Here is a 13098-nt window from a genome sequence, read left to right as displayed (position 1 = left end):
TTGCAACAAGAACAGTATGCAGCATTCTGGGTTTTTGAGTACATATGCCATGGCCTGTTTCAGAGTAGCAGCCGTGTTAGTCTGTATCCGCAAAAAGAAAAGGAGAACTTGTGGCACCTTAGAGACTAACCCATTTAGACGGGAGGAGCAGGGAGGGTGCAGGGGGTGCACGGCGGATGCGGGTGGGGAGGGGGCAGAGGCAGGCAGGGGGGCGCACAGGAGTGGGAGGAGGGGGCGCATGGGGAGGGGGCAGATTGGGAGGGGAGGGGCGCATGGTGGGTGGGAGGAGGAGGTGAATGGGGAGGGGGCAGATTGGGAGGGGCAGAGAGGGGCTGAGGCAGGAGGGGAGGGGCAGGGAGGGAGCAGGGGGTGCATGGGGAGGGGCACACGCCAGACAGGAGGCGCAGGGAGGCTGCAGGGGGCAGATGCGGGCGGGGAGGAGCAGGGAGGGCGCAGGGGGCGCACGGGGAGGGGCGCACGGCGGATGGGAGGAGGGGGGCTGAGGCGGGAGGGGAGGCGCAGGGAGGGCGCAGGGGGAGGGGGCGCAGGGAGGGCCAGGGGCGCACGGGGAGGCGCAGGGAGGGCGCACGGCGGATGCGAGCGGGGAGGGGGCGCGGGGAGGGCCAGGGGCGCAGGGGGAGGCGCAGGGAGGGCGCACGGCGGATGCGAGTGGGGAGGGGGCGCGGGGAGGGCCAGGGGCGCACGGGGAGGCGCAGGGAGGGCGCACGGCGGATGCGAGCGGGGAGGGGGCGCACGGGGAGGGGGCGCGGGGAGGGCCAGGGGCGCACGGGGAGGCGCAGGGAGGGCGCACGGCGGATGTGGGCGGCGAGGGGGCGCACGGGGAGGGGGCGCGGGGAGGGCCAGGGGCGCACGGGGAGGCGCAGGGAGGGCGCACGGCGGATGCGGGCGGGGAGGGGGCGCGGGGAGGGCCAGGGGCGCACGGGGAGGCGCAGGGAGGGCGCACGGCGGATGCGGGCGGGGAGGGGGCGCACGGGGAGGGGGCGCAGGGAGGGCCAGGGGCGCACGGGGAGGCGCAGGGAGGGCGCACGGCGGATGCGGGCGGGGAGGGGGCGCGGGGAGGGCCAGGGGCGCACGGGGAGGCGCAGGGAGGGCGCACGGCGGATGCGGGCGGGGAGGGGGCGCACGGGGAGGGGGCGCAGGGAGGGCCAGGGGCGCACGGGGAGGCGCAGGGAGGGCGCACGGCGGATGCGGGCGGGGAGGGGGCGCAGGGGGAGGCGCAGGGATGCGGGCAGGGAGGAGCGCCGAGCCGCAGCCCCAGCACACAGCGCCGGGCGGGCCCTGGAGCGGAGCCGGGACGCAGGAGGCGGGGACCCGAGGCGGGGACCCGAACCGGGCCCCGGCGCGGCCGCAGCATGTGACCGGCGGGGTGGGGAACGGGGCTGACCCAGCAGCATGTGCCCGGCTGCCGGCCTCCAGCGGGGCATTTAAATGGCAGCGCCCTGCAGGCCTGCAGCCGAGCTCGCCGCTCCCCGCGCCCGGCACCATGAGATCCTCGCTGGCTCCCGGGATTCGCGTCATCCGGGCTCTGCCCCGGGACAGCTGGTAAGCTCCGGGGCCGGCCGGCTGCAGGGGCACCAGCGGCGCTGCGATGCCCGGCCGGGCCGTGGCACCGCCCGTGGGGACTCCGGCGGGCGAGCGGGGCTGGTCCTTCCGCCGAGGCCTCGTAGCCGGTTCATCCCTGCCCACAAACCGTGGCACTGTCTGCTCCAGAAAGACTGGGCTGGACTAGCGGGGCGCCAGGGAGAGGACACGGCAGTTCTAGGGGGAGCCCAGGGCTGGAGTGGGCGTGGGGTGGCACAGGAGAGCTGGAGGGGGAGCCCAGGGCTGGAGTGGGCGCGGGGTGGCACAGGAGAGCAGGAGGGGGAGCCCAGGGCTGGAGTGGGCGCGGGGTGGCACAGGAGAGCAGGAGGGGGAGCCCAGGGCTGGAGTGGGCGCGGGGTGGCACGGGAGAGCAGGAGGGGGAGCCCAGGGCTGGAGTGGGCGTGGGGTGGCACGGGAGAGCAGGAGGGGGAGCCCAGGGCTGGAGTGGGCGCGGGGTGGCACAGGAGAGCAGGAGGGGGAGCCCAGGGCTGGCGTGGGCACGGGGTGGCACGGAAGAGCTGGAGGGAGAGCCCAGGGCTGGAGTGGGCGCGGGGTGGCACGGGAGAGCAGGAGGGGGAGCCCAGGGCTGGAGTGGGCGTGGGGTGGCACGGGAGAGCAGGAGGGGGAGCCCAGGGCTGGAGTGGGCGCGGGGTGGCACGGGAGAGCAGGAGGGGGAGCCCAGGGCTGGAGTGGGCGCGGGGTGGCACGGGAGAGCAGGAGGGGGAGCCCAGGGCTGGAACCGGCGCGGGGTGGCACGGGAGAGCAGGAGGGGGAGCCCAGGGCTGGAGTGGGCATGGGGTGGCACGGGAGAGCCGGAGGGGGAGCCCAGGGCTGGAGTGGGCGTGGGGTGGCACGGCAGAGCAGGAGGGGGAGCCCAGGGCTGGAGTGGGCGTGGGGTGGCACGGCAGAGCAGGAGGGGGAGCCCAGGGCTGGAGTGGGCGCGGGGTGGCACGGGAGAGCAGGAGGGGGAGCCCAGGGCTGGAGTGGGTGTGGGGTGGCACGGGAGAGCAGGAGGGGGAGCCCAGGGCTGGAATGGGCGTGGGGTGGCACGGGAGAGCAGGAGGGGGAGCCCAGGGCTGGAGTGGGCGTGGGGTGGCACGGGAGAGCAGGAGGGGGAGCCCAGGGCTGGAGTGGGTGTGGGGTGGCACGGAAGAGCTGGAGGGAGAGCCCAGGGCTGGAGTGGGCGCGGGGTGGCACGGGAGAGCAGGAGGGGGAGCCCAGGGCTGGAGTGGGCGCGGGGTGGCACGGGAGAGCAGGAGGGGGAGCCCAGGGCTGGAACCGGCGCGGGGTGGCACGGGAGAGCAGGAGGGGGAGCCCAGGGCTGGAGTGGGCGCGGGGTGGCACGGGAGAGCAGGAGGGGGAGCCCAGGGCTGGAGTGGGTGTGGGGTGGCACGGGAGAGCAGGAGGGGGAGCCCAGGGCTTGAGTGGGCACGGGGTGGCACAGGAGAGCAGGAGGGGGAGCCCAGGGCTGGAGTGGGCGTGGGGTGGCACGGGAGAGCAGGAGGGGGAGCCCAGGGCTGGAGTGGGTGTGGGGTGGCACGGGAGAGCAGGAGGGGGAGCCCAGGGCTGGAGTGGGTGTGGGGTGGCACGGGAGAGCAGGAGGGGGAGCCCAGGGCTGGAGTGGGTGTGGGGTGGCACGGGAGAGCAGGAGGGGGAGCCCAGGGCTGGAGTGGGCGTGGGGTGGCATGGGAGAGCAGGAGGGGGAGCCCAGGGCTGGAGTGGGCACAGGGTAGCACGGAAGAGCTGGAGGGGGAGCCCAGGGCTGGAGTGGGCGTGGGGTGGCACGGGAGAGCAGGAGGGGGAGCCCAGGGCTGGAGTGGGCGTGGGGTGGCACGGGAGAGCAGGAGGGGGAGCCCAGGGCTGGAGTGGGCGTGGGATGGCACGGGAAAGCTGGAGGGGGAGCCCAGGGCTGGAGTGGGCGCGGGGTGGCACGGGAGAGCAGGAGGGGGAGCCCAGGGCTGGAGTGGGCGTGGGATGGCACGGGAGAGCAGGAGGGGGAGCCCAGGGCTGGAGTGGGCACGGGGTGGCACGGGAGAGCAGGAGGGGGAGCCCAGGGCTGGAGTGGGCGCGGGGTGGCACAGGAGAGCAGGAGGGGGAGCCCAGGGCTGGAGTGGGCGCGGGGTGGCACGGGAGAGCAGGAGGGGGAGCCCAGGGCTTGAGTGGGCGTGGGGTGGCACGGGAGAGCAGGAGGGGGAGCCCAGGGCTGGAGTGGGCACGGGGTGGCACGGGAGAGCAGGAGGGGGAGCCCAGGGCTGGAGTGGGTGTGGGGTGGCACGGGAGAGCAGGAGGGGGAGCCCAGGGCTGGAGTGGGCGTGGGGTGGCACAGGAGAGCAGGAGGGGGAGCCCAGGGCTGGAGTGGGTGTGGGGTGGCATGGGAGAGCAGGAGGGGAAGCCCAGGGCTGGAGTGGGCACAGGGTAGCACGGGAGAGCAGGAGGGGGAGCCCAGGGCTGGAGTGGGCGTGGGGTGGCATGGGAGAGCAGGAGGGGGAGCCCAGGGCTGGAGTGGGCACAGGGTAGCACGGAAGAGCTGGAGGGGGAGCCCAGGGCTGGAGTGGGTGTGGGGTGGCACGGGAGAGCAGGAGGGGGAGCCCAGGGCTGGAGTGGGCGTGGGGTGGCACGGCAGAGCAGGAGGGGGAGCCCAGGGCTGGAGTGGGCGTGGGGTGGCACGGGAGAGCAGGAGGGGGAGCCCAGGGCTGGAGTGGGCGTGGGATGGCACGGGAAAGCTGGAGGGGAGCCCAGGGCTGGAGTGGGCGTGGGGTGGCACGGGAGAGCAGGAGGGGGAGCCCAGGGCTGGAGTGGGCGTGGGGTGGCACGGGAGAGCAGGAGGGGGAGCCGAGGGCTTGAGTGGGCGCGGGGTGGCACGGGAGAGCAGGAGGGGGAGCCCAGGGCTGGAGTGGGCGTGGGGTGGCACGGGAGAGCAAGAGGGGGAGCCCAGGGCTGGAGTGGGCGCGGGGTGGCATGGGAGAGCAGGAGGGGGAGCCCAGGGCTGGAGTGGGTGTGGGGTGGCACGGGAGAGCAGGAGGGGGAGCCCAGGGCTGGAGTGGGCACGGGGTGGCACGGGAGAGCAGGAGGGGGAGCCCAGGGCTGGAGTGGGCGTGGGGTGGCACGGGAGAGCAGGAGGGGGAGCCCAGGGCTGGAGTGGGCGTGGGGTGGCATGGGAGAGCAGGAGGGGGAGCCCAGGGCTGGAGTGGGCGTGGGGTGGCACGGGAGAGCAGGAGGGGGAGCCCAGGGCTGGAGTGGGCACGGGGTGGCACGGGAGAGCAGGAGGGGGAGCCCAGGGCTGGAGTGGGCACGGGGTGGCACGGGAAAGCTGGAGGGAGAGCCCAGGGCTGGAGTGGGCGTGGGGTGGCACGGGAGAGCAGGAGGGGGAGCCCAGGGCTTGAGTGGGCACGGGGTGGCACGGGAGAGCAGGAGGGGGAGCCCAGGGCTGGAGTGGGTGTGGGGTGGCACGGGAGAGCAGGAGGGGGAGCCCAGGGCTGGAGTGGGTGTGGGGTGGCATGGGAGAGCAGGAGGGGGAGCCCAGGGCTGGAGTGGGCGTGGGGTGGCATGGGAGAGCAGGAGGGGGAGCCCAGGGATGGAGTGGGCACGGGGTGGCACGGGAGAGCAGGAGGGGGAGCCCAGGGCTGGAGTGGGCACGGGGTGGCACGGGAGAGCAGGAGGGGGAGCCCAGGGCTGGAGTGGGCACGGGGTGGCACGGGAGAGCAGGAGGGGGAGCCCAGGGCTGGAGTGGGCACGGGGTGGCACGGGAAAGCTGGAGGGAGAGCCCAGGGCTGGAGTGGGCGTGGGGTGGCACGGGAGAGCAGGAGGGGGAGCCCAGGGCTTGAGTGGGCACGGGGTGGCACGGGAGAGCAGGAGGGGGAGCCCAGGGCTGGAGTGGGTGTGGGGTGGCACGGGAGAGCAGGAGGGGGAGCCCAGGGCTGGAGTGGGCACGGGGTGGCACGGGAGAGCAGGAGGGGGAGCCCAGGGCTGGAGTGGGCACGGGGTGGCACGGGAGAGCAGGAGGGGGAGCCCAGGGCTGGAGTGGGCACGGGGTGGCACGGGAGAGCAGGAGGGGGAGCCCAGGGCTGGAGTGGGCACGGGGTGGCACGGGAGAGCAGGAGGGGGAGCCCAGGGCTGGAGTGGGCGTGGGGTGGCACGGGAGAGCAGGAGGGGGAGCCCAGGGCTGGAGTGGGCGTGGGGTGGAACGGGAGAGCAGGAGGGGGAGCCCAGGGCTGGAGTGGGCGCGGGGTGGCACGGGAGAGCAGGAGGGGGAGCCCAGGGCTGGAGTGGGCGCGGGGTGGCACGGGAGAGCAGGAGGGGGAGCCCAGGGCTGGAGTGGGCGCGGGGTGGCACGGGAGAGCAGGAGGGGGAGCCCAGGGCTGGAGTGGGCGCGGGGTGGCACGGGAGAGCAGGAGGGGGAGCCCAGGGCTGGAGTGGGCACGGGGTGGCACGGGAGAGCAGGAGGGGGAGCCCAGGGCTGGAGTGGGCGTGGGGTGGCACGGGAGAGCAGGAGGGGGAGCCCAGGGCTGGAGTGGGCACGGGGTGGCACGGGAGAGCAGGAGGGGGAGCCCAGGGCTGGAGTGGGCACGGGGTGGCACGGGAGAGCAGGAGGGGGAGCCCAGGGCTGGAGTGGGCACGGGGTGGCACGGGAGAGCAGGAGGGGGAGCCCAGGGCTGGAGTGGGCGTGGGGTGGCACGGGAGAGCAGGAGGGGGAGCCCAGGGCTGGCGTGGGCACGGGGTGGCACGGGAGAGCAGGAGGGGGAGCCCAGGGCTGGAGTGGGCACGGGGTGGCACGGGAGAGCAGGAGGGGGAGCCCAGGGCTGGAGTGGGCACGGGGTGGCACGGGAGAGCAGGAGGGGGAGCCCAGGGCTGGAGTGGGCACGGGGTGGCACGGGAGAGCAGGAGGGGGAGCCCAGGGCTGGAGTGGGCGCAGGGTAGCATGGAAGAGCTGGGGGCGCAGAGCTGAGCTGCTGCTCAGGGTTGATTTTTTGCTGGCAGACGTGCGGGTGGAGGAGCGCTCCCGGCTCTTGAGTTTATTGTGTCTGTCACAAACTCCAGGTCCTTCCCCATGCACAAGCCCTCTGGCATCTGACGCTTTGTCACTGAAACAAGGAGATCATCCAGATCAGAAAGTGCCCTGGGTGGTATATTTTGTCATTTGTGGACTTTCTCCTCCTACTTGGTTGGCACCTGTTATATTTCATGGGGGGCAATGGATTGCCCCAAGTCTACGCCAATTCCCGCGGCAAGTTGCTGGGCAACTTGCTGGTGTATCTTTGTGGACCAACATTGCGCGGGTTTTGGGGCAGGAGCAGGGGTATTTAGGGTATGTCTACACTCAGGAGAGTTCATCCAAATTAACATAGGCCACTAAAAAGGTTAACCCAGGTCTGTCGCTCAGGGGTGTGAAAAATGCACACCCCTCAGAGACGTAGCTATGCTCAATGGAAGAATTTGTCCATCAGCTGTCACCTCTCGTGAAGGTGAATTACCTACGCTGATGGGAGAAGCTCTCCTGTGGGGCACAGGTGGTGTCTATACTGAAGTGCTACAGAAGTGCAGCTGTGCCACTGTAGCGTTTTAAGTGTAGACATATCCTAAAACTGTGCATTTGAAGTGGATTAGTTAAACTGCATTAAACTCCTTAGGACACTCATTTCAGAATTGATTGATGGCACTGGTGAGGCCTCATCTGGAGTACTGTGTCCAGATTTGGGCTCCACACAACAAGAAGGATGTGGAAAAATTGGAAAGCATCCAGCGGAGGGCAACAAAAATGATCAGCAGGCTGGGGCACAGGACTTATGAGGAGAGGCTGAGGGAACTGGGATTGTTTAGTCTGCAGAAGAGAAGAATGAGGGGGGATTTGATAGCTGCTTTCAACTACCTGAAAGGGGGTTCCAAAGAGGATGGCTCTAGACTGTTCTCAGTGGAACCAGATGACAGAATGTGGAGTAATGGTCTCAGGTTGCAGTGGGGGAGGTTTAGGTTGGATGTTAGGAAAAACTTTTTCACTAGGAGGGTGGTGAAACACTGGAATGCGTTACTTAGAGTGGTGGTGGAATCTCCTTCCTTAGATATTTTTAAGGTCAGGCTTGACAAAGCCCTGGCTGGGATGATTTAGTTGGGGATTGGTCCTGCTTTTGAGCAGGGGGTTGGACTAGATGACCTCCTGAAGTCCCTTCCAACCCTGATATTCTATGATTCTACATGATCACAGGTTTAATTAATTTGGATTAATTTTTCTGAGGTTGGCTCTACACTACAGACCTATATCGGTAGAACCATGTCGCTTGGGGGTGTGAAAAATCCCATGGACATAGCTACTGCCTCTCAGGGAGGTGGATTAACTATGCCAGTGGGAGAGCTCTCTCCTGTTGGCGTAGACCATCTTCATTAAAGGGCTACAGTGGTGCAGCTGCAGCATTTTAAGTGTAGACTTGCACTGAGTGTCACTGTGTAGATAGTCCCTGTGTGGCTATGGAAACCCCAACATAATGCTGGTGGCCAGCAATGAAACAAATGTTTTTAAGATTATTTTTGTGGCTCTTTAAAATCTGCAAATCCAGTGAAACTAAATGTGAAATAACACTTCTCATAAAATGTTTACTTTGTTCAACATCAGAGGTTTATATATCGGCAGAAGCAAAGAACAGGGTGTAGTATGTTATGCATGGGCTCTTAATACTTCATGCTTCCTATTTAATCCAAGGACCACAGTTTATTGCCTAATTAATAAATCTTGCAGCAGAAAGAGTATTAATAGGCTCATTTTAAAAATGGGGAAACTGAGGCACAACTAGCAAGGGACTTGACAATGTCACATGAGTGACAGAGCTGATCTTAGAGACTGTCAGCCTCCGTTTTCTCTCATTTGCTTTCGCTGGACCGTATGTCTATTTGCATACGATAATTTGCACTGCTTGCTGTCCACATTAATGTACCTGTCTTCCAGTTGTTACTCTGTTCAGTTAAAAGAGTAAACTTTGGGGACTTCTGTTGGGGTGGTTTGCGGCAGATATCCTGTTCTACTTCAAATGTATTTCATTTACTCCATACCTTTGGCTTTTAAGTGACATTAGTATCCATGGTCGTAGTACGATATTTCCTATAATGCTATATTGTATCGCTGCAGTTCATGAGAGTGCTTTGTAAAAGCCTGTCACTTGATGCCCCCCTGATAAAGTGCCAAGATTACAGGTAAAAGGCAAAAAGAAAAGGAGTCCTTGTGGCACCTTAGAGACTAACCAATTTATTTGAGCATGAGCTTTCGTGAGCTACAGCTCACTTCATCAGATGCATACCGTGGAAACTGCAGCAGACTTTATATATACACAGAGAATATGAAACAATACCTCCTCCCACCCCACTGTCCTGCTGGTAATAGCTTATCTAAAGTGAGCAACAGGTTAGGCCATTTCCAGCACAAATCCAGGTTTTCTCACCCTCCACCCCCCCACACAAATTCACTCTCCTGCTGGTGATAGCCCATCCAAAGTGACAACTCTTTACACAATGTGCATGATAATGAAGTTAGGCCATTTCCTGCACAAATCCAGGTTCTCTCACTCCCTCACCCCCCTCCAAAAACCCACCCCCATACACACACAGACTCACTCTCCTGCTGGTAATAGCTCATCCAAACTGACCACTCTCCAAGTTTAAAACCAAGTTAAACCAGAACATCTGGGGGGGGGGGGGGTAGGAAAAAACAAGAGGAAATAGGCTACCTTGCATAATGACTTAGCCACTCCCAGTCTCTATTTAAGCCTAAATTAATAGTATCCAATTTGCAAATGAATTCCAATTCAGCAGTTTCTCGCTGGAGTCTGGATTTGAAGTTTCTTTGTTTTAAGATAGCGACCTTCATGTCTGTGATTGCGTGACCAGAGAGATTGAAGTGTTCTCCGACTGGTTTATGAATGTTATAATTCTTGACATCTGATTTGTGTCCATTTATTCTTTTACGTAGAGACTGTCCAGTTTGACCAATGTACATGGCAGAGGGGCATTGCTGGCACATGATGGCATAAATCACATTGGTGGATGTGCAGGTGAACGAGCCTCTGATAGTGTGGCTGATGTTATTAGGCCCTGTGATGGTGTCCCCTGAATAGATATGTGGGCACAATTGGCAACGGGCTTTGTTGCAAGGATAAGTTCCTGGGTTAGTGGTTCTGTTGTGTGGTATGTGGTTGTTGGTGAGTATTTGCTTCAGGTTGCGGGGCTGTCTGTAGGCAAGGACTGGCCTGTCTCCCAAGATTTGTGAGAGTGTTGGGTCATCCTTTAGGATAGGTTGTAGATCCTTAATAATGCGTTGGAGGGGTTTTAGTTGGGGGCTGAAGGTGACGGCTAGTGGAGTTCTGTTATTTTCTTTGTTAGGCCTGTCCTGTAGTAGGTAACTTCTGGGAACTCTTCTGGCTCTATCAATCTGTTTCTTTACTTCCGCAGGTGGGTATTGTAGTTGTAAGAAAGCTTGACAGAGATCTTGTAGGTGTTTGTCTCTGTCTGAGGGGTTGGAGCAAATGCGGTGGTATCGCAGAGCTTGGCTGTAGACGATGGATCGTGTGGTGTGGTCAGGGTGAAAGCTGGAGGCATGCAGGTAGGAATAGCGGTCAGTAGGTTTCCGGTATAGGGTGGTGTTTATGTGACCATTGTTTATTAGCACTGTAGTGTCCAGGAAGTGGATCTCTTGTGTGGACTGGACCAGGCTGAGGTTGGTGGTGGGATGGAAATTGTTGAAATCATGGTGGAATTCTTCAAGGGCTTCTTTTCCATGGGTCCAGATGATGAAGATGTCATCAATGTAGCGCAAGTAGAGTAGGGGCTTTAGGGGATGAGAGCTGAGGAAGCGTTGTTCTAAATCAGCCATAAAAATGTTGGCATACTGTGGGGCCATGCGGGTACCCATAGCAGTGCCGCTGATCTGAAGGTATACATTGTTCCCAAATGTGAAATAGTTATGGGTAAGGACAAAGTCACAAAGTTCAGCCACCAGGTTAGCCGTGACATTATCGGGGATAGTGTTCCTGACGGCTTGTAGTCCATCTTTGTGTGGAATGTTGGTGTAGAGGGCTTCTACATCCATAGTGGCCAGGATGGTGTTATCAGGAAGATCACCAATGGATTGAAGTTTCCTCAGGAAGTCAGTGGTGTCTCGAAGGTAGCTGGGAGTGCTTTATCTCCTATATCAACTAAACCGTGAGAGTGAAGCTTATCTGGCTTTTTCAGGACACTGAAAGGAAAATACAACTCATCTGTAGGCGTTCTCCTCTTATAGCTAGTTCTCCCCTGCCCAGGCCTCTCGTCTTTGGCTACAAGAAAGGTTCTTCCCCTAGGCATTGCTGTGCTGTGTTGTATGGGAAGACGGAGCCCATATGTCAGGGGGTGCCTTGTTAGTCTGCTGAGTTGCATTCCAATCCCTGAAGAATTCTCAGGGCTTTGTTGGCCTAAGCTTCAGGCTCTGTAGGGGGCTTCAGTCTGCCCTGCTCTGAAAATGAGAAGATTAGTGGGGCTACAGAGATAGAAATGGATGTCTGCAGCTTTCATTTCCCTTTCTAATTGGGCAGGGCTGGGAGGGGGAAAACTCCTCTTGAACCAGATAGGCAAAGATCTTCCAGAGAGAGACTTGGTCCCCACAAATAGAATGTTCACAGGGCTTCTGTCTTCTCTTTTTACATTCCATTTTTGATATTGTCTCTCTTTTTGGAAATGTAGATGGGGGCGGGCCGTGGAAGCCTTGTAATTTTTGATGAACTCTCAAAGCAGCACATGGAGTGGTGGTGCAGTTCCCATTCGGTTGAGTGTAGATAATTCCCTTACACCCTGTTTACAAACCTGACTGTCCTAGCGTCTGTGTGACTTTTTCTACATAACGAGGGCTTGGAACCTTTCAGTTCCCATTACGGCTATTAGTATAAATACTGAGTCATCACTTCTGGGAGCATAGTGGCTTGTGCCTCATTGGCATGGAATCTGGCATTGTCACATGATAGACACAAGATCGCTGAAGAATCGTGGAAAGTATTGCTTTCTTCTAGCACTGAGCAAGGAGCCCTTTTGCAATAAAGAGAAGCATTCTTCCCAAAGCAACTTTTGTCTTGCTCTGCTTTAGTTTAAAGCTTCTACTGAGACTCTTACCAGCTACCCCTCACTCATCTCACTTGACCTAGCCTGACTTCTTGCTGCAATTTTAAAGAAACAGTAGATCATCTCATTGTGCCCATCACCATGGTATCTGGATGGTCATGAAATCTGGTGTATGGTAATGTACTGTAATGTCCCTAAGGGCAGGTCTTCACTACTCGCTGGATCGGCGGGTAGTGATTGATCTATCGGGGATCAATTCACCGCGTTTTGTCTAGACGCGATAAATTGATCCCCAAACACGCTCCCCGTTGACTCCGGAACTCCAGCTTGTGAGAGGCAGAAGCGGAGTCGACGGGGGAGCTGCAGCCGTCGACTCGCCGCCTTCCTCACGGCCAGGTAAGTCGACCTAAGATCCGCCGACTGCAGCTACGCTATTGGCTGTGTAGCCCCCCAGTGTAGACCAGGGCTTAGAAAGCAAGGACAGAGGTAAGTATGCATTCGAGTGGTTAGAATCTGTCACATACATACGTACGGTACGTAATTACATGGTGTGTTAATGGTTCAGTGTGTAAGTAGGTAGTAAGCTATGGAGCCTTTCATGCTGGCATCACCATACCAAACGTGTGGTCTGTCGTGGCTGGCTGGCTGGCTGCCTGTGCATAACAAGTGGGTTGTCTTGGTTCAGCTCCTGATGGACTGGGACCCAATACTGAATACTATCAGTTGTCCCCGGGCGAAATCTTTTGGCAAATAGTAAAAAATGCACTTTTTCAGGGCAACACAACTATTTGTGAATTTGGGTTGAATTCAACTAAGAGTTTTGAGGGAAAATGCTTTATTTTGACATTTTTGAAACAAATTGTTTCAATATTCCATTTCAAAATGTTTGGTTTTGGTTTTTGATTTTTGGCAGCCAAATCAGAGTATTGATTATTCATTCAGCTCTACTGGGCCCATTGCTGCTAGTGAGTGACTGGGCCATGGAGACAGCACTCTCCTCTCAGCTACAGAGGTGGGTTTCTTTTGTTTGTTTTTGTTTTCCCCTCCCTCCCCTGCTCAGGGCCAAGGCACACTGGCAGTCTGGAAGGCTGCATTATTGTCACATTAATAAATATGAGGAGCTCCAACACTACGGGGATAAGCACCATAGAAATAAATACATCTAATGGATGTAATTGACCTTGGTTACGCTCTGATTGCTAGTAAGGCCATCTGACTATGGGACATGTGTGTGCCACAGGCTTTCATAGCAAAGCAGCATAAATGTTGCTAACTCACTCAAACCTGTTGCCAAGGAGTATCATCCACAACAGTCACTCAAACACTCTGTTTGAGTGGGCCTTCAAGAACTAACTAACCATAATGCAGTCTGAATGATGGAGAGTAGCAACAAGCTTTTGGGCACCTTAATTCTTGCTTTTCTATGGC

The 13098-nt window shown here is 60.4% G+C and overlaps 1 protein-coding gene across 1 annotated transcript in view; it reads left to right on the top strand.

Annotated features, from left to right (window-relative positions):
* The first annotated feature begins 1243 nt into the window (after nucleotides 1–1243).
* Nucleotides 1244–13098, top strand: part of SLC37A2 (solute carrier family 37 member 2) — a 65664-nt gene continuing 53809 nt past the window's right edge. Inside the window, exon 1 of the mRNA XM_077839771.1 lies at nucleotides 1244–1563. Coding sequence (XP_077695897.1) covers nucleotides 1244–1563 — 320 coding nt within the window. The remainder of the gene's footprint in view (nucleotides 1564–13098) is intronic.

This window comes from Eretmochelys imbricata, chromosome 22 (assembly GCF_965152235.1).
Source record: "Eretmochelys imbricata isolate rEreImb1 chromosome 22, rEreImb1.hap1, whole genome shotgun sequence".
Classification (NCBI taxonomy): domain Eukaryota; kingdom Metazoa; phylum Chordata; order Testudines; family Cheloniidae; genus Eretmochelys; species Eretmochelys imbricata.
This window is presented reverse-complemented; position numbering and strand designations above follow the sequence as displayed.